The sequence below is a fragment of the Olea europaea genome, unplaced genomic scaffold, assembly GCF_002742605.1.
Source record: "Olea europaea var. sylvestris unplaced genomic scaffold, O_europaea_v1 scaffold629, whole genome shotgun sequence".
Lineage (NCBI taxonomy): Eukaryota > Viridiplantae > Streptophyta > Magnoliopsida > Lamiales > Oleaceae > Olea > Olea europaea.
The window spans coordinates 144,503-164,313 of NW_019264649.1; the positions used below are offsets into that span (position 1 = coordinate 144,503).

At 33.6% G+C, this 19,811-nt stretch overlaps 2 protein-coding genes across 2 annotated transcripts; both read right to left on the reverse strand.

Annotated features, from left to right (window-relative positions):
* Positions 1-3,827: 3,827 nt before the first annotated feature.
* On the reverse strand, positions 3,828-7,756 carry LOC111389854. Its single transcript, XM_023014831.1, has 6 exons — positions 7,170-7,756; positions 7,036-7,080; positions 6,872-6,938; positions 6,635-6,785; positions 4,722-4,775; positions 3,828-4,010 (listed from the first exon to the last, which is right to left on the reverse strand). Exons 1-6 carry the CDS (start codon positions 7,414-7,416, stop codon positions 3,828-3,830), a joined length of 747 nt encoding a protein of 248 aa, XP_022870599.1. The 5' UTR covers positions 7,417-7,756.
* A 9,896-nt stretch (positions 7,757-17,652) lies between these two features.
* LOC111389855 lies at positions 17,653-18,968 on the reverse strand. The gene is made up of 5 exons (XM_023014832.1): positions 18,721-18,968; positions 18,431-18,554; positions 18,196-18,369; positions 17,928-18,107; positions 17,653-17,847 (listed from the first exon to the last, which is right to left on the reverse strand). The coding sequence occupies exons 1-5, from the start codon at positions 18,966-18,968 to the stop codon at positions 17,653-17,655; spliced, it is 921 nt and encodes a 306-aa protein (XP_022870600.1).
* Positions 18,969-19,811: the final 843 nt, after the last annotated feature.

Consider the following 19,811-nt stretch of genomic DNA (forward strand, 5'->3'; position numbering starts at 1 on the left):
CAAACGAGCCGAGCCCGAGCTCGGCTCGCCACGAGCCCGAGCCGAGCTCGTGGGTTAATGAGCCGAGCCGGCTCGGCTCGGCCCACTGCCATCCCTATATGTTGATAACATTTTCCTTGCTAGCAGTAACTTGGGGTAACTTCATGAGACAAAGAAAATATTATCTGCTAATTTTGAGATGAAAAATCTTGGAAAATCTTCTTATATGCTTGGAATTGAAATACATTGTGATAGAAATCATGGCTTGCTGGGACTTTCTCAAAAGGCTTGTATACGAAGTGTTCTAGAAAGGTTTAGTATGAAAAAATGTGTACCTTGTGATGTACCTATCATAAAAGGAGATAAATTTAATAAAGCTCAATGTCCAGGAAATGAACTAGAAAGGGAATCCATGAAGATGATACCATGTGTTAGTACTGTGTGGAGCTCAATGTATGCTCAAGTTTGCATTAGACCGGATATAGCCTAAGCAGTTAGTGTCCTTAGTAGGTTTCAATCAAATTCAGGATAAGAGCATTAGAAAGCAGCTAAGAATCTTATGAGATGCTTGAAGAAAACTAAAGGTTATATGCTTACATTCCAGCGCTCAAATCACCTTGAGGTGATAGGCTACTCAGATCTTGATTTTGCTGGATGTCAAGATGATTTAAAATCAATCTCAGGTTAAATTTCAATGTAGGTGGTAGTACTAAACAGACTCTAGTGGCATCTTCTACTATACAGGCTGAATTTGTGACATGTTATGGGGGCTATAGTTCAAGATGTTTGGTTAAGAAATTTCATTTCTAGGTTGAAAGTTGTTGATTCCATTTGGAGACTAATAACTGTTTATTGTGATAATAGAGTAGTAGTGTTCTTTTCAAGGATTAATAAAAGTTTCAATAGGTCAAAGCATATTGACATGAAATATTTGGCAGTTAGATACAGAATCAAAGAAGGTCAGATGAGAATAGAACATATCAATGCAGAAGAGACGATTGCAGATCCTTTAACTAAGGAACTAGCTCCAAAAGTTTTTAATACACATGTTGCTAATATGGGTATTGTGAAAACCTTTGATGTTTTTGGTTAGTGGGAGATATTTTTGTAAAAGAACTACGTTTTTGTTGATCCCTTTACGAGGTATATACGTAACCCATATATTTTTAGAGTACAGCCCCTTCCAATAATAAAAAATATATTTTCCCAATCCATAAAATATTTTGAGCTTGCATTTGATTTATATCTTTTTATTATGATATTATTGTAATATATATGACAGATAAAGATATAAGATGAGTCTCTTTTAGAGACATGTGGCTCTATTTTGATTTGAAGCATTATGAGAATCGATATGAATTAACACAAATTTTTTTTATCACATTTGATGCTAAATTCATACCACATACTACCATATTGTTGAAGGATGGGGATCCATGTTGATAAGAAAGTTGGCATTTGTAGCAATAGAATGGTCTTATATCGCTTAATTGGTGTAATGACTTCCATATTTAGTGTTAACATTTTTGTTGGACCAGATCATGTTGCGTAATGTGTTATTATTGGAGTTATACTTGTGTGACCACCTATCAAGTCTAACTCGGATGTACAAAGTTTTGTTATAGCAATCAAATGTTTGTACAAATGGGAGAATGTTGAAAAAATTCTAATATGGGCTTCCTATTTGATTGTAAATTTTATGGGGTAGATGTATGACTAATAATGATATTGTGATTGTACTAAATATATTAAGTGATCAATTGGGTTCTTTTACACCTTACAGATTATATTTAATATGATGTGGTAATTTTGAGTATGTGGGCCGAAAATATATGTAAACCCTAATTAAAGTTTAAGTCGTAATGGGACGGCTTAATAATAATTTCCTATATAAAGGCTAGGTCCTCTCTATATTGTTTTATTAGCTTGTTCCATTGACGACTAATATTTTGTGAGGAGTAAGGAGGGAAAGATCTAGATACTATTATTCATATCCACAATGTCTTTTGCAACTATGAATTCGAACTATCAATTTATTATTTTGTGATTCTTGTGTCTTAGCATCATTATCGTTAAAAAAAAAAAATCACTCAATTATTCGCAATAAAACTTGCTGTCATTGATATATGCTGATATAATTGCCCAAATGAAGGAGAATGAGCCAATTCATTTTACACAAGTACGTACTTGCTACATTTTCATTAGGTTGGGGATCCCAATTGAAGCATAGATGCATGTGAAATCTAATTACATAGAATAATGATGGTGATTAGGGCTGGACAAAAATTTCGAATCAAATTGAATCGAGCGATTCTTCTTAAGTTAAATACTAGAACGGGTATCTGAATGGAGAATTGAAGAGTTCGATTCGGTTCTCGGTTCTTGATCAAGAACCGAAGAACAGAAGAAGAATCGAATCTCCCTAATTTTTTTAATTAATTTATTTTAAATAAGTTAAATTATTTTATTTTTTCTAAATAAATTTTCAAACTAATTATTTTAGGTCAAACCCAAAAAATGATTTTACTATTTTTAATTTTTAGTTCAAAGCCAATTTAATCAAATTGACCTAAGTTTTATCCAAATTTGTTACTCTACCGTAGTGATGTTCCTACAGTTCTGGAGAAATCGAATTGAACATCGACAACGTCTTTCTTAATTATTGTGAGCTCACTATCTTCCTTTTCTTGTAATTTTAACAATCAAATGTATGAAGAACTCAACAAAGAGAGACACATAAGATACGTAAGATTGAACTACATTATTTTGAAAGAGCTAAGATTGAATATATCATTAGTTGAATTAATTTAGTTGTGTAAATATTGAAAAATTTAATTATAATACGAAACCTGGAAACCGAATCTAATCGAATTGAACCAAATGGAACCGAACCCGAACGGTTCCATAATTAAATTTGGACCTAATTGTTCCACTTACTAAATATCCGAGAATTTCAGGTCTAGTTCGATTCTCGTTAAAATTGAACTGCATCGAACCATGTCCAACCCTAGACGAACTTATGATTGCTGTAATATTTCTCCACTATATTAATATTTGTACAACTAAAATAACATTGTATTGAACTAAAAGTTCAATAACCTTAATATTTTATTATTGACACGTCCTGTTAAATTATCATTGGATCAATAATGATACAAAATAAGAATTTAAAGGAACATTTAATGAAAAACCAAGAAAATTCTTCAAATCAACGAATTCACATATACTGTATATCATAAATTGATAATTGACAACTAGCTAATGTTTGGATTAAATCCTTATAATCTTGAAAATTAATTACAGTGATATATGGGACACCGTCACCCTCTATATTGACCATTTAAATATTATTTACATTAATAGATATGATATATCTACTGGATGATTGCATAGTATTCGGAACATGAAGTTTGCTAGAGTACTTGCATGTATTTATATTATGATCATGATCTTTAAATTATACAATCAAGATGGTGTGTCTTTTTAATATTAGTGAAACTTAATTTTCAACATTTTTATAAGCGTCAGTTGGAATGGTGATAAATGGTTTAACATTATTATTTGTTAAAAGCCTTCTATTAATTTAGAAATTTTAATATTGAGAACAAAGTGTTTTCCAATTCCATCTAAGTAATGCTACTAGCATCATGCCACTATCAAAGCTTTTTCTGTTATATTTGGCTTATAATCAGAGCTAAATTTTTCTACCTAATTTTTTTCATAGTGCAAATTGATTCATCATAATTTACTGAGATAAAAAGTAAAGAATCCTGAGAATAAATATATTATATAGAGAGAGAGAGAGAGAGAGAGAGAGAGAGAGAGAGAGAGAGAGAGAGATTGTATTTTTAGCAAGCATTGAGATGGTAAAGAAAGGTATTCTTGTTTCTAGATTCTTGCTTCTTTTTCTGCCTTTTTCTCATCCACAAATTCCTCAGTGAAAGACATCCACCTTGCATGCACATCTTCTTTCTCTCTCCTGATTCATTTCCTTTTGTGTCCTCTCTCTCTTTTGTTTCTTTCACTCCTACCTGCAGTACTCATTAATTTGCACAGAAACCATTAATATCGGGACATTCTGAACAAAATTTAGGAAATATTTATAGTTATTATAGCATGTTGGGCTTTACTTAAAAGCCAAAAAGGGCTTCTCTAGTGCTATTGTCGACCTTTTGAGTCATGTTGTAGAAAAATAGTTTTTTTTTTCTTTTTTTTTTTTTAGTTAGATCAAACTTGCTGCTGGAGTGTAAACTTCTTATGAGGGACGCTAAACAATTAAAGATATCGAACAACAGGTTTTTAATGACATGAACAAGTGATAAATTTGATTTTCGATGTTTAGTTTGTCCTCTATCTATGAGTTAAACCATTTAGATGAGGTTAAAAAAGAAACCCGTTGAAACAAGGCCGTTTGACATGGCAAGAGACTATAATAATTATGCACATTTGAGGCCATTGATAAAAGAATGATCATGTCAAGAGCCGTGTCGAAGACAAAAAGAAAATAGATAAATAAATATGAGACCTCTTTAACTGATTAAACTTTTAAATGAATAGCTGGTCCGACAAAGCAAAAGGCGGGATGCACGGAAATATGGTATTATTGCTCCACAAGTTCCCTTGGGTGAGAAAAATTTGTGCAAGTGGAATTCAGAGCAAGCAAAGGAGTGAGACCGCAAGAAGTACATGTACTCAGCACATGCTGCTAATCAGGCTTAAGTGACCAGTTTCAAGTCACCCACCTGGGAGGGCATTTTTGTATGGTCCAGATATATCATGCTAACAGGCAATCTCCACTGTCTGCCCATGAAAAGCCAGTGCATCCATCCCAATAATTGGTAGAGAGGGGGGGGGGGGGAAATTGGGAGGGGGGGGGGGGGGGGGAGTTGTAAACAATGCTTAGCTTGTTGTTTTTGAATTTATTGCAAATCTCACTCAAAAGAGAAGTCCTAATTTCCAGCCCACTCAGGGGTAGAATAAAAACTTTTCATTATTGACGTGACAAGAGAATCTTAGTTATGGTTCGCTGAAACGGTTATAAATTCATAGAACCATAACTGAGGTTCTCTTGCCACGTCAACAGTGAAAAGTTTTTATCCTGCCCCTTGAGTGGGCTGGAGATCAATTCGTGTCATAACAGATAGTTCATATAAGTTTTAAGTCTCATAATTCATGTCATAGTTCAAGTGATGGAGTTTCTCGTAACAATCTAGAATTAATTAACGATACATAGATCATATTTATGATTGTCTTGTGGTGAAAAGAAAAGATAAGTTTATCTTGAATTCAACAAGCATAAGATCATATAAGTGTTTGTGTCTCGAGCTTCTCTTTTATATATTTTATGAATATAATATTATTGTAATATATATGACAGATAAAGATATAAGATGAGTCTCTTTTAGAGACATGTGGCTCTATTTTGATTTGAAGCATTATGAGAATCGATATGAATTAACACAAATTTTTTTTATCACATTTGATGCTAAATTCATACCACATACTACCATATTGTTGAAGGATGGGGATCCATGTTGATAAGAAAGTTGGCATTTGTAGCAATAGAATGGTCTTATATCGCTTAATTGGTGTAATGACTTCCATATTTAGTGTTAACATTTTTGTTGGACCAGATCATGTTGCGTAATGTGTTATTATTGGAGTTATACTTGTGTGACCACCTATCAAGTCTAACTCGGATGTACAAAGTTTTGTTATAGCAATCAAATGTTTGTACAAATGGGAGAATGTTGAAAAAATTCTAATATGGGCTTCCTATTTGATTGTAAATTTTATGGGGTAGATGTATGACTAATAATGATATTGTGATTGTACTAAATATATTAAGTGATCAATTGGGTTCTTTTACACCTTACAGATTATATTTAATATGATGTGGTAATTTTGAGTATGTGGGCCGAAAATATATGTAAACCCTAATTAAAGTTTAAGTCGTAATGGGACGGCTTAATAATAATTTCCTATATAAAGGCTAGGTCCTCTCTATATTGTTTTATTAGCTTGTTCCATTGACGACTAATATTTTGTGAGGAGTAAGGAGGGAAAGATCTAGATACTATTATTCATATCCACAATGTCTTTTGCAACTATGAATTCGAACTATCAATTTATTATTTTGTGATTCTTGTGTCTTAGCATCTGTTTGTTCTGATTGTGATTTTAGTATGCAGCGGAAATAAGGATAGATTCTATCAAGGCCAGATCAGTTCAGTAATAAGAACAGAACAAAGTATATTTTGAGAGAGATTTTTTTTTTATATATGAATTATTTGATTTGAGTACATGACAAACCTATTTATAGGATAGCATAAGACTACTAAGAGTCACACTTTCATTAGGTTGGGGATCCCAATTGAAGCATAGATGCATGTGAAATCTAATTACATAGAATAATGATGGTGATTAGGGCTGGACAAAAATTTCGAATCAAATTGAATCGAGCGATTCTTCTTAAGTTAAATACTAGAACGGGTATCTGAATGGAGAATTGAAGAGTTCGATTCGGTTCTCGGTTCTTGATCAAGAACCGAAGAACAGAAGAAGAATCGAATCTCCCTAATTTTTTTAATTAATTTATTTTAAATAAGTTAAATTATTTTATTTTTTCTAAATAAATTTTCAAACGATAATCAACATTCTCCTCTTTGAAGCTTTTGGGTAAAACTCCAATCTTCAATCTTAAGTCTTCAAACTTGGATTTGGACAATGCTTTAGTGAACATATCTGCAATTTGAGATTCACCTGGACAATATTGGAGATGAACTTCTCCTTCTTTCTCAGCTTGTCTGATAGCATGGAACTTCACTTTAATATGCTTGGTTCTTCCATGATCAATTGCATTCTTTAAAATAGCAATGGCTGATTGATCCACTTGGAGTTGAGAACAAAACCATCAGGAGAAAGGTACTCCAAAGAATACACAGTTTTTGCCTGCAATGCTGCACCAAAAACCCCCCAACAAATGTCGTAAAATTGGAACCACTAGAGTTATAAAGCACTGGACGGTACCAAGCATGTTTCTTAATGGATCCTTACCTTTCAGGGCTGTGGTGAATGAATATGTTGAAGGGTCAATTTCATCTGGAAAAAGAAAAGATTATAAATTGAGAAGAGAGCAATTAATGAACATGAAACTATACTTGGACTTTGGGGAAGGAGGACTGTATCACCTTTTATGGTGTAGCCAGGAGAAGAAACAGTACTACAAATGGTTATATTTGATCTGAAAGACCTTGCATCTTCTCTATAACTTCTAATATTCGACGCAGAAAATCTTCTTGAACTTGTATTTTCGCGTCTGATTCGAGCTTTGAGTTCCCATTCTTTCAAGTTGAATTCAGAGTCATCGTGCCTTTTCGAACCAAATGGAGATTTTTCCATGTTACTTGCCATGAAAGTCAATGAATTTCTTTGCATTTTGTGACAACTTTCTTCAGGCTGCAAATTGCCAAATATAATTTCGAAAAATTGCCACTGATTAAAGAATCAGCAAAAGATGCTCGAGGAGTGGCTTTTCAAGAAAAACTCATCAGATCAAGTCAAAAAATTCAAACTCATATGATATTCTTTATTCTTTATCTTTCTTTCTGGTGCTCAAGCTAACATCAACTTAGCCTCTGGACCATTTTCTATTGGTCTATACTGATGGGGATCAGAGGGAAATTTAAGCTAAAAAACTTTTTGCCGGAAAGTGGTATGAACTTTTTGGAATCTGAGTGATTTTTTGGTGAACAATTATTGAAAAATTTATACTACTTCCTGCATACAACGTTAGCTGCAGATGGACCTATTGATGACAATGGAAGTGATTTTATACGACCCTTGACGTTTGGTGGGACATCCTTTTCTTTTTCTTTTTTTTTTTTTCTTTTTTTTTTTTTGGGGTAAACAATTTCTTGAATTTATGCGATGAAAGTTTTAAGACTTGTTTGGTGTAATTTTTTTAGAATAGATTTTGTAAAAGGTGATTTTTTTTTTTGGATTGTGTAGTAAAAAGGTAGAAGAAAATTATAAGTCCATGTGTAAAATTATTTTATTGTAGTATGTATGACCGAAAATAAGATTGCACAAAAATGAATTTAAATAATTTATACCTGAGATTAATTTTGCTTATGAAAAGCCTGCTTGGGGTCCAGGATACTTTTGAAGGTTGATACTGATGCAAGTGGTTTCCAACTATCAAACATGAATTCCAACTGTTGATTCAAAAACCAACGACTGTCAATTGCATTATATCAAACATTGTCTTTTGTTTTAGTATTGACTGTTGCACTATAGTTCACCTAACCAACAACCTATATGATTGTTTAATTTTTGTGGTATTTTTAACCTTCATGCTGTTTTTTAACACTTTCAAGAAAGTAGCACAAGAAACTTGGGTAATTATGCGCTGTACTAACTATTTAAGTTTTTCTCATTGAAGAAATAATTATTACAAAATTGCAAACTAATTAGTCCAAAATATTGAAGGCTTTGCAAATATCCCATTTTTTTTCTAAATTTCATATAAGCTAAAATTTCATTCCATTGAAATGACATTAGTTATTTGTTTTTGAGGATTGTCATGGAAAACAAATTGAAGGGGATTTCTATAATTTTAGAAGGACATGAAATATCTGTTGGGTTTATGACCCAAATTAGAGGAAAAAAAATGTTTCTTTCTTTCACATTATTTCCATGTTTATGGTATGGTATGTACCAATAAATAGTAGCATATTTTTTCAGTTTAGTTCAAGCCAAAATTATTGTGTTGTAATTTTCTCTCCATATCGTTGTTATAATAAAACATCGTTTCCTCTACTTAATTCTCTTTGATTTATTTACTTTAAATCTTGTTACAAATACAACATCATTAATCTCAATCCTCGCATTGTCTTTGGGATCAACAAGTGGTATTAGAGCTAGGTTGCAGGTTCTTCGTGTTTTGGTTGAGATTTTTTAGAGGTTGCTACATTGATATATGATATTACGCAGTTGAATCGCAATACAAGATTTTCTCTGTGACAAGTAAAGATGAGGGATATTCTAGCGCAGTTGGATTTGGACGGTGCGTTGCTGGGTTTTGAGAAGATGCCAGCTAATTGGACAACAGAGGAGAAACAATGAATGGATCGAAAGGCTTTATCACAAATTTATCTTCATTTGTCCAATAATATTTTGCAGAACGTCTTGAAGGAAAATAGTGGCTGCTTTGTGATGGAAATTGGAGCAGTTATGCATAACTAAAAGCCTTACTAGCTAACTGGCTCTAAAGCAAAAGCTGTATTCTTATCGCATGGCGGAAGGAGGGTCACTGGAAGACCACATTGTTGTGTTCAAGGAAATAGTTGCAGATTTAGAAATATTGGAGATTAAGTACGATGAGAAGGAGCTGGCCTTGATCCTGTTGTGTTCACTACCGCCTCTTATTCGTCATTTCGGGACACTATCCTGTACAGTCGTGATACTTTGACCATTGAAGATGTCTACGATTCTCTGTTCTCAAAGAAGAAGATGAAGCATTTGTTGGAACAACATCGAGGGATGAGGAAGCTCTAGTATCTCATGGTGATCGACGAAGGGATAGACTGTGGACGAACTTCAGCAATTTGTACTACTTCTACTGCAGGAGGAAAGGACACGCTAAGAATGATTGTGATAAGTTGCAGGCTAAAAGTAATTTAACTGCAAATCATAGGAGGCAATCATACAATTCGGACAAGACTAATGTTACCGAGGATTTTTTGGATGGCAGTGATGTGATATCTGATGTGGATTCTAAACCTGACGAGGAATGGATTTTCGATTCGGCATGTTCGTATTATATGTGTTCCAATCGGAATTTCTTTCAAACATATAAGGCTATCAAACAAAATGAAGTTGTGATGGAAAACAACCAATCTTGCCATGCTATTGGAATCGCTCGAGTGAGATTAAGGTTACAGGATGGGACAATTAGAACAATTGATCAGGTTCGACATGTTCCAGACCTAAAAAGGAACTCATCTCGCTGAGTACCCTAGATGGGTAAAATTTCTCTGGTGGAGGTAGATGTAGAGTCTTGAAGATCCGAAGGGATGTCCAGGTTGTACTGGAGGAAAGGAAGAAGTCTTAGTTGTACATCTTGCAGGGAAATGCAGAACTAGTTAAAAGACACCCGGACAAGTTTAGTACCATAGTGGATATTCAGTTTGGTATAATACCTTTTGTGACAGGCTCTGGGTCGGCTCGGAACATTGTTCAGGAGAGCACTGATTATTTCACTTTACGCCCAAGTTCAACGGATACACCGTGTTCAGTTGCTAAGATTGGGCTCATGGAGTACAGATACAGTACTGTCAGTGATGTTTGTAATGCTTTCAGGATCGTTGAAAGTGATAGTTTTGGCAAGGGGCTTTCTGATCGGGTATTTTGTGTGGTTTCTGCTATAGGATGTGTTTCGATTTGTTTGGTCAACAGTAATTCTTTGGTGAAATTTTGGAAACTCAAGAGTTGGGTTCGGGTGTCGCTTGTGGACACCGAGCAGAGGAAGATATTTTTCTTTATGATGAAGAGATTTGGTTACTGTTTTGAAGAGTTCGATTATTTCGATGCAGTCAGATATTTCTTAAGGGGGAGGAATTTTAGAGTTTCGTTCGTTGCACCAAAATTTGGGTCAAGATGGAGATTGTTGGGTTTGTCCCAAATTAGGAAAAAAATTGTTTCCTTATTTTCATGTAGAAAAAATTGCTTACTTATTTTTACATGATTTTATTGGAAACATATTATTTCTTTATTTCCATTTTTATGGAATGGTATGCACCTATAAATAGTGATATCTTCTTTCAGTTTAGTTCAAACCAAAATTGTTGTGTTGTAATTTTCTCTCCATATCGTCGTTATAATAAAACATTGTTTCCTCTACTTAACTATCTTTGATTTCTTTACTTTAAATTTTGTTTCATCTTTATGATCTTATTACATATTTCATACAACTTCATTAATCTCAATCCTCGTGTCGCCTTTGGGTTCAACAATATCTATGTAATATTCACATATATACTTCACGAGATATTTATGTAATTCACTCAGCATAAAATAATTTGATAACGCTTCTTGTTACCTAAATTTTCTCTTAAATCCAATCTTGAATGGACTAATATATTACTTTGATTGACTCATAATTTGGCCAGTATTTAGAGGGTTTAGAAATATGACCTCTCTCCATACCAAGTTAAAAATTTCATACCTCGGTTTCTATCACAAATTAGCATGAAAATGTTCAAACTAAGGATACTGACCATTAATGAGACACCTCTCCTTTATTAAAATGGAAACTTTCCCGAAAGTTTATTTTTTTCGTAATAGATTCACACTTTTCGTCAAAAAGTAAATACATACTTTCCATTTTACGCTGAGCTTTATATTATTTTAAAATTTTTGTTATCTTTCTTCTTATTTTTAGATGTACTTTTTATAATTCTGACTTAGATTATTAGTTAAAATTAATCATTGTTATACTATTTAGAAAAATATATGTGATTTATTTCTTACAAAAAGTACTATACGTTTTGTACATAGAATTGACAATTTTTTTTTTCTTTTTCTTCTATTGGAAGCTTAACCTTCATGGTAATGGTTGAATTACATAGAATTAACAAATTATTAAGAAATAAGCATAATGTGTTTAAGAATAATTTAATTGATCTAAAAGTCCATCAAATATTTTTATTAATTTTGTTTTATTTTGTTTGCTTTACCGATTATACTGTACTGAATTTTAAAACTAAAGTAATATTATCTTAGTGCTGAAAATTGAACAAAGTTGGCATCTAATGTTTAAAGCTTAGATTATTTCTTTTTTGTTCCTTTTATTATTAATTATTTTAGATCTTTTCTATATTTTTTTAAAAATTTGACAAAAAAATTAAGGAAATAATTACTAAATGAGCAAATATTGAGGAACTTAACTGCAACTAAAATATAATATATTAAATAAAAATTGTGGTGATAATATAACCTCCTGTATATGAAATCAATTAAAATGTGTGTTGCACTTGACAATCATAAACCTTTTTGTACATATCATAAACTTTATCTTTAATCTCATTTAGTTTTTTTCCTAAAGAACAAAAGCATAGTATCCACGAAGTTGGCTCTATATAATTTTGGAAATTCCCAAAAATTATGCTGGATAGAGTGCAGTATCATCATTGAATGCTGCATCAATCAGACAGAATCAAAATCGAGGAAAGGTGAAAGAGAGGCTTTCAGCCTTTCTTCACAAATGTATAACATTGTAAAATACTGTAAATAGTAGAATTCTCTGAACAATTTTTAATAGAATAAAACAGGATTTTTCAAAAATCTTTTGCATAGAAAACAGATATACAAAGGCATGGGTAGTAGCTAAAAGTACAAATCAAGGTTATGTTACTTTCAATGTGGGTTAGAAAGTAATCTGATGAGATATAGAAAATTGTGGGGAAACATAAATTTGCTGGATAAGAATGTTTTAGTGTGCATGTACATGTACATGTCTAGTGGGGTGGGACGGGTAGGGGGAAGGTCATTATCATTATCATGACAAACTGACAATGTTTAGTTTTTGTCTTAAATACAAGATTTGTATGTTTCATGGAAGATGATAAGATCCTGAATTTTAGGTCTATTTTCTGCATTTAATCGACAAAGTTTCATGTTTTGGATCTTCATTTATCTCCATCTTTCAACTTATTGGGGACCTCGGAATATGCGTTGTACCAAGCATTCAAGTAGGAAGGGATGCATTGGGCGGGCCAAATGTGTATTTATTGAAGGAGCAAGAATTATTTTATCAATATTAGGCTCGATCATATTAAATTGTGCATTATGAATTCAAGAAAAAATTAATTTAGATAAGTCAAATTTGAGTTATAGTTCATTAAAGTAAACCACTTGATAAATAATATTAGTTTTCAAATTCGACCAAAGTATCATAGCAACAAAGTTTTTGTCTTGTAGATTCTTGGTTATAGTGCTTCTTAACCTATGCTGCCTATTGGTAATCAACTTCTAAAAGAGTCTTGTTGATTCCTAGGTATAGTGCTTTTTCCCCTATGCTACCTATTGGTAATCAACTTCTAAAATAAACATAATTGGCTGCATTAATCTTGATAGCTATGCCACCCACAAAATTTAATTTAGGACACCCATCCAAAAATGAACGGACAGTTCGGTGAACTCTATTCGAATACTAACCTATGTAGATGCTTTTCTCAATTTATGATGGGGCCCCTTCTTCCTTATCCTGCAAATCTTTGTGAAATAACTCCGATAAGAAGAAAAAAAGAGGGTTGTAAGATACCCTCTTGCCCAAACCTTGAGCGTGAAATTCTTTTTCCTTTCCGCGGAAACCGGAAGATTGGATCTAACCGTACGAAGAATGCAAAATATGCAAAATGCGTTAATCATTCTGCCTATATTTGGCTCGTTTGTTAGCTTGCAACTAGTGTATACAAATAATTAGAGCCTTAAAATCGTTTGTCGATACTAAATTACTTGAACTTGCACAAGCAGTGATAATACTCGATCAATTTGTTATTTTGGATTATGAAATATCAAAGACTACTTGATATTAAAAAAAGAAGAAGACATTTGTTAGACTTGAGTCTCTTACTAGTTTTAGTGCTTTTTAAGGAAAACTTTGATAAATTTATACCTGAATGATCGCATTTTTAAAGTCTATCAAAATTTTTCTCAACTCCTTAGCTAGTTTTTTCTACCTAAAATCATTGCTAACCACTAATCCTACATAAATAAAAGATCCTAAGAAGTGCTATTGTTTATCCAGACAGGTGTCGCAAATATGTGTCGTCTTCCTACAATTTTCATTTTTTTCCCTCATTTCATCAGATGAAAACGATGTCGTTTGGTTTTTTAATGGAGAAGGGTGAGGCATTTGTCCCGTTTCTCCATTCTCTCACTCAACCAGCCACTCCTTCATTTCCCTGTGCAACCTTGTCCAAGCTTCTCTTTCTTCTTCTTTCTTTTGTATTTCTCTCTCCCATAATTCTCGCCACTGTAATTTTGCCAGAAAATTGAAATCATCGTCAATGTTAATTAGGGCAAATGCATCGTTTTGTTGTCGAATCCGCAAAAGGAAGGACCTAAATTGCCCCTGAATCATCAAGTGAAAGTACCATGCATAGTGATCTCCCTCACACACCTAACATAAATCGATCTTGTGCTTCTAAAAGCCCTCATCGGAAAGGGTCCAATTTAGTACCTCCTGTACCTAATGTAGTCAATCATGGTGCTCTCATGTAGGCTCCAAATCATAATCTATCTTTGCATCATCAATCCTACACTCAGCATTTGTATCCCTATGGAAAACATTAACAAATACATGTCGATTCCACCTTCGTAGAGGTTAATTCGATTGTTATCACATTATAAAGGCTAAACAATGTTGAATTAGGTGAATGTTAATTGATCTAGATAAAATCAAAATTCCTAACTACATAATCTCGTAAATATTCCACAAAGTCTTCTGTTGGAGGAAAGAGAGGTTTACTAACTTGGATTGGCCAAGGCTTTTAAGGAAGACAACACTAATAGGAAGAAGGAAGTGAACAAAAGAAAATTTGTATTTCTTAACTTCAAGACTTACACACTTTTTTGGCTTGTTACAAAATGGAGGACACCACCCCTTTATATAGTGTTTATATGAAGCTTCTAGTTCACACATTTTTCTAGAGAATCCTAGACCACATATTTACATAAGACTTTTAGACCACACATTGGATAAGATATTTTCCTAGAATACTCTAGATAGACTTTATAAGACCACACATTCTTCTTAACACATTACCACATTTATCACCACATATTTTACTTAGATATTTACATGGATTTTTCTAGTATATATTTGTATAGATTTTTCTAGATAATGTTTCTAGAAATGCTAGGTATGTTGGACTCTTTAATTGATTTGAAGCCTATGGGCAAAGCCCTTAAATCCATATTATTTAGTCCAAAAATCAAGTTTACTACTCAACATCCCCCCTTAAACTTGATTTTACTACTCCAAGTGGAGTTCTTAACTTGCGGAACACGTCATACTTGAGTGGCTTAGTGAGAATGTCGGCAATCTACTCCTTGGAGGTTACATATTTCAGCTGCACTTCTTTTTTTGCAATACTTTCTCTTATGAAGTGATATCATGTATCAATGTGCTTGCTTCTATCATGAAATACTGGATTCTTTGCCAATGTTAATGCCGATTTGTTATCAACATGGATTTCGATTGGTTTTTCTTGTGATACTCCAAGCATCTTCAACAAGTTTCTAAGCCAAATCGCACAGCAGACACTTGATGTAGCTGCAACATATCCAGCTTCACATGTAGATAGTGCTACGATAAATTGCTTCTTTGAGCTCCAAGTAAAAGCTGTTTCGCTCAAATAAAACACATATACAGTCGTACTCTTTCGATCATCACTGTCTCCACCCTAGTCCCTGTTACTATATCTAACAAGTTTGAATTCATTAGATGATAAATAGACTAAACCATAATCAAGCATACCTTTGATGTAGCGAAAAATTCTCTTTGCAGCTTTCATATGGGTCATGGTAGGTGTCTCCATATAATGACTGATGAGCTCAACTCTAAAAAGGATATCTGGTCTTGTGCACGTCAAGTATCTTAGACTTCCAACAAGACTCTTAAAAAGTGTTGAGTTTACTTTTTCACCTTCATCATTCTTCGACAACTTGGTTCCGCATTCGATGGAGGTGCATATAGGTTTGCAATCCTCCATATTAAATTTCTTTAGAATTTCTTTCGCATATCCTGCTTGTGAGATAAAGATGCAATTCTCCATTTGCTTTACCTCAATCCCAAGATAGTAAGCCATGAGGTCGATATCCGTCATCTTGAATTCTTGAGCCATGGCCTTCTTAAACTTAGTAATCATACTTTGATTATTTTCTGTGAATATAAGATCATCTACATACAAACAAACAAGCAAAATACCTCCTTTCTCATTTACCTTTGTATAAAGGGCATACTTGTGAGAGCATTTTGTGAAGTTATTTTCTAAAAAATACTTGTCAATTCTATTATTCCATGTCCTTGGAGTATGTTTCAACTCATATAAAGTCTTTTTTAGTTTTAAGACTTTACCTTCATGTCCTTTTATTATAGCTCATTGGTTGCTCCACATAAATTTCATCTTCGAGATAACTATTTAGAAAAGCTAATTTCACATCCATTTGAAATATCTTCCACTTATTTTGCACTGCAAAAGAAATAATTAATCTTATAGTTTCTAAATGAGCAACAAGAGCAAGTATCTTTTCATAATTGATTCCTAACCGTTGGTTGTAACCTTTGGCAGCCAATCTTACTTTGTATCTTTCTACTTCTCCTTTAGCGTTCTTCTTTACCTTGTACACCCACTTAACTCCGATTGCTCTCTTTCCTTTGGGAAGAGTTGTCAGCTCCCACGTGTCATTTTTCTCAATAGCTTTAATCTCTTCATCTATGGCATCTCTCCATATTTTATTTTGCTCCACTTCTTCATACCCTATTGGCTCACAATTGGCAAAAAGATAAAAGAGTGTGAGATCATTTTGATTTTCTATTACCTCATATAGCTCTAGTAGGCTCCTCATCCGTGGTGTCCTTTCGCTTGAGCTTTCTCCTTGTGAAGATGATGGAGAAGTATTTCCATGAGTAGGTGATAGAGGTGGACTGATAAGCTCTTACTGCTCTCCATTCTCTTATTCTTCTTCCTCAAAGAATGGTAAGAAGTCATAGTTTTCTTCTTGGACACCCCAATCCTAAGCTCCTTTTTCATCAAACTCAATATCTCTACTTATGGTGATCTTCTCCTTGCTTGGATTATACAACTTGTAGCCTTTAAAGAATGAGTCATAGCTGATAAAGACATATCTTTCGCTTTTGTTATCTAACTTGGACCGCTTTTGATCTGGTACATGAGCATATGCAATGCTCCCAAATACTCGTAGGTGAAAGATGCTGGGCTTTCTTCCACTCCATGCTTCTTATGGTATCTTATTCCACACATTTCTAGAAGGAAATCGATTAGACAGATACACGACGTAATTAATAGCTTCGGCCCAAAGTTCTTTGGGCAATCTCTTACTTTTGATCATGCAACGTGTCATGTTAAGAATGGATCTATTCTTTCTTTTGACTACTCCATTTTGTTGTGGAGAGTATGAAACCGTCAATGGGCGACGAATTCCATTCTCCTCCTAATATTTCTCAAATTCTTTGGAGGTGAATTCTCCTCCTCTATCTGATCTCATGGCTTTTATGCTATAGCCACTTTCTTTTTCAACAAGAGCTTTAAACCTTTTAAAAGTTCTAAAAACTTTCGATTTTTGTTTAAGAAAATAAACCCAAGTCTTTCTACTAAAATTATCAATAAAAAGGACAAAGTAATTGTTCTTACCAAGAAAACTTGGATTGATTAGCCCACAAACATCCGAGTATACAAGTTCTAGCGGCTTCTTAGCTCTTGTAGATGCTTCTTTTGAAAAACTTTTCCTCAAATGCTTTCCAAGTAAACATCCTTCACATAATTGATCCGCATGATTTATTGGAGGCAAACCTTTCACCATCTTCTTCTTACTCAACAACTTTAAGCCTCCAAAATTAAGATGTCCAAATCTCAAGTGCTAAAGTCAAGATGAATCTTTAAAACAAGCTTTTAAGCATTTAGAGACATCATTTTGAATACTTAACGCAGATATTCTATTTCTTGTCATTGGGACTTTGGCAATCAAATTTTCTCCTTGATCTCTTATTGAATGACTATGATCTTTCAAATGAATATCATAGCCCTTTTCTAAGGGGTGTCTCATACTTAAAATGTTATTCTTCATATTGGGCACATAATAGACATTAATTGATGCGTACAATTTTTCGAGCGGATCAAGATTTTACATTTTCCTTTCACTGGGATCTTGGATTCATCTCCAAAGGTGATATTTCCGCTTACTAATTCATCAAGTTCTACAAACATTTTTTTTCTTCCACACATATAGTTGTTTGCTCCTGTATCCAAATCCCAAGTGTTCTTTTCTTTGCTCTCTTCACCTTTGTAAGCCAACATTAGTGCATGATCCACTTCATTTTCCTGAAAGTGTAGTTGGCTTTCTCCTCAACTTGATTAGTAATATTTCTACATTTTGAAGCATAATGACCAAGTTTTTGACAATTGTAACATTTAATTTGAGATTTGTTATACCATGACCCTTCATTTTGCCTCGTATATTTTCCTCTTCCACGACCTCTGGTGGAAAATGAGTTTTATCTTCTTTTTTCCTTGAAAAATGCACTTCTTCCTCGATATTGGCCTTGTCCTCTTCATCTTTGTCTTCTTCTATTGCTGAATCTTCCTTCACCCTCGTTCAAAATGAGCTTTGTTTGAAGAGCTTGCTCTAATGGCTCTTCTTTCACCTTCTTCTTTAGTCTTTCCTCATGGGCTTGTAAAGATCTCATGAGTTGATCAACACTCATACTATCTAGATCTTTAGATTCCCCGATGGCTACAACTATGTAGTCAAATTTAGAATCTAAAGACCTAATTATCCTCTCAATTAGTCAGTGTCGTTCAACGTTTCTTCATTCCTCTTCAATTGATTCACAATAGACAATACTCTAGAGAAGTAATTAGAAATTGATTCCGATTATTTCATATGTAAAGCTTCAAACTCACCTCGAAGTATTTAAAGTCGAACTTTTTTCACCTTCTCAACTCCTTTGTGGGAGTTTTACAAGATCTCCCATGCTTCCTTCTTGTAGTAGCACAAGCTACTTTCTCGAACATGCCTTCATCTAAGGCTTCATAGATGAGGGTGAGCGCCTTCTTGTCCTTCTTCCTTGCATCCTTCAAACTATCCATTTGTGCTTGGGATAGAGCGACCTCGTCTTGTGGCTCGGTGTAGCATTTCTCTACAATCTCCCATGCATCTTGCGACCCGAACAATGCTTTCATCTTTATGCTTCAATTGTCGTAGTTATCCTTGTTGAGTTGAAGAACTTGAAAAGGAATCATCCCACTTGCCATTTTTCACAAGAACCTTAGGGTTCTGATACCTTTTATTGGAGGAAAGAGGGGTTCACCAACTTGGATTGACTAAGGATTTTAAGGAGGACAACATTAATAGGAAGAAGGAAGTGAACAAAAGGAAACTTGTATTTCTCAACTTCAAGACTTGCACACTTTTTTGACTTGTTACAAAATGGAGAACATTACCCTTTATATAGTGTTTACATGAAGCTTCTAGTCCACACATTTTTCTAGAGAATCCTAGACCACATATTTACATAAAACTTTTAGACCACACATTGGACAAGATAATTTTCTAGAATACTCTAGATAGACTTTATAAGACCACATATTCTTCTTGACACATTACCACATATTTTATTTAGCTATTTACATGGATTTTTCTAGTAGATATTTATATAGATTTTTCTAGATAATGTTTCTAGAAATGCTTGGCATGTTAGGCTTTTTAATTGATTTGGGGTCTATGGGCAAAGTCCTTAAACCCATATTATTTAGCTCAAAAATCAAGTTTACTACTCAACATCTTCAAGCATCTATAGTATTAGATTAGTTTAGTATAATTTTAATTTAAACTCAGTCTCTTAAATCATTAATTGGTGACAACATTAGTTTAATTTGAACATAGGTTCAGGATAAAAATGGATTATAAGTAGCAAGTCTATGTGGGAAAGATTTTTATAATTCAACTTTAAAATCAAGTTTATTACTTGTCATGATCTGTACACTAGCGATTTAAGCAAAATATCTATCATGGGAAAGAATGTG

Excerpts from the sequence above, each read along its gene's own strand:
- LOC111389854 (XM_023014831.1), bottom strand. The coding sequence starts at position 7,416 with ATGCAAAGAAATTCATTGACTTTCATGGCAAGTAACATGGAAAAATCT. Across the intron at positions 4,776-6,634 it reads AAAGCTTCAAAGAGGAGAAT|TGGAGATTGCCTGTTAGCAT; the intron begins GTTGATTATCGT and ends ATGGGCAGACAG. Across the intron at positions 4,011-4,721 it reads ATACAAAAATGCCCTCCCAG|GTAGGAGTGAAAGAAACAAA; the intron begins GTGGGTGACTTG and ends TGAGTACTGCAG.
- LOC111389855 (XM_023014832.1), bottom strand. The coding sequence starts at position 18,968 with ATGAAAGCATTGTTCGGGTCGCAAGATGCATGGGAGATTGTAGAGAAA. Across the intron at positions 18,555-18,720 it reads CCCACAAAGGAGTTGAGAAG|GTCTTTAGATTCTAAATTTG; the intron begins GTGAAAAAAGTT and ends GAGGATAATTAG. Across the intron at positions 18,108-18,195 it reads TAACAAATCTCAAATTAAAT|GAAAATGAAGTGGATCATGC; the intron begins GTTACAATTGTC and ends CTACACTTTCAG.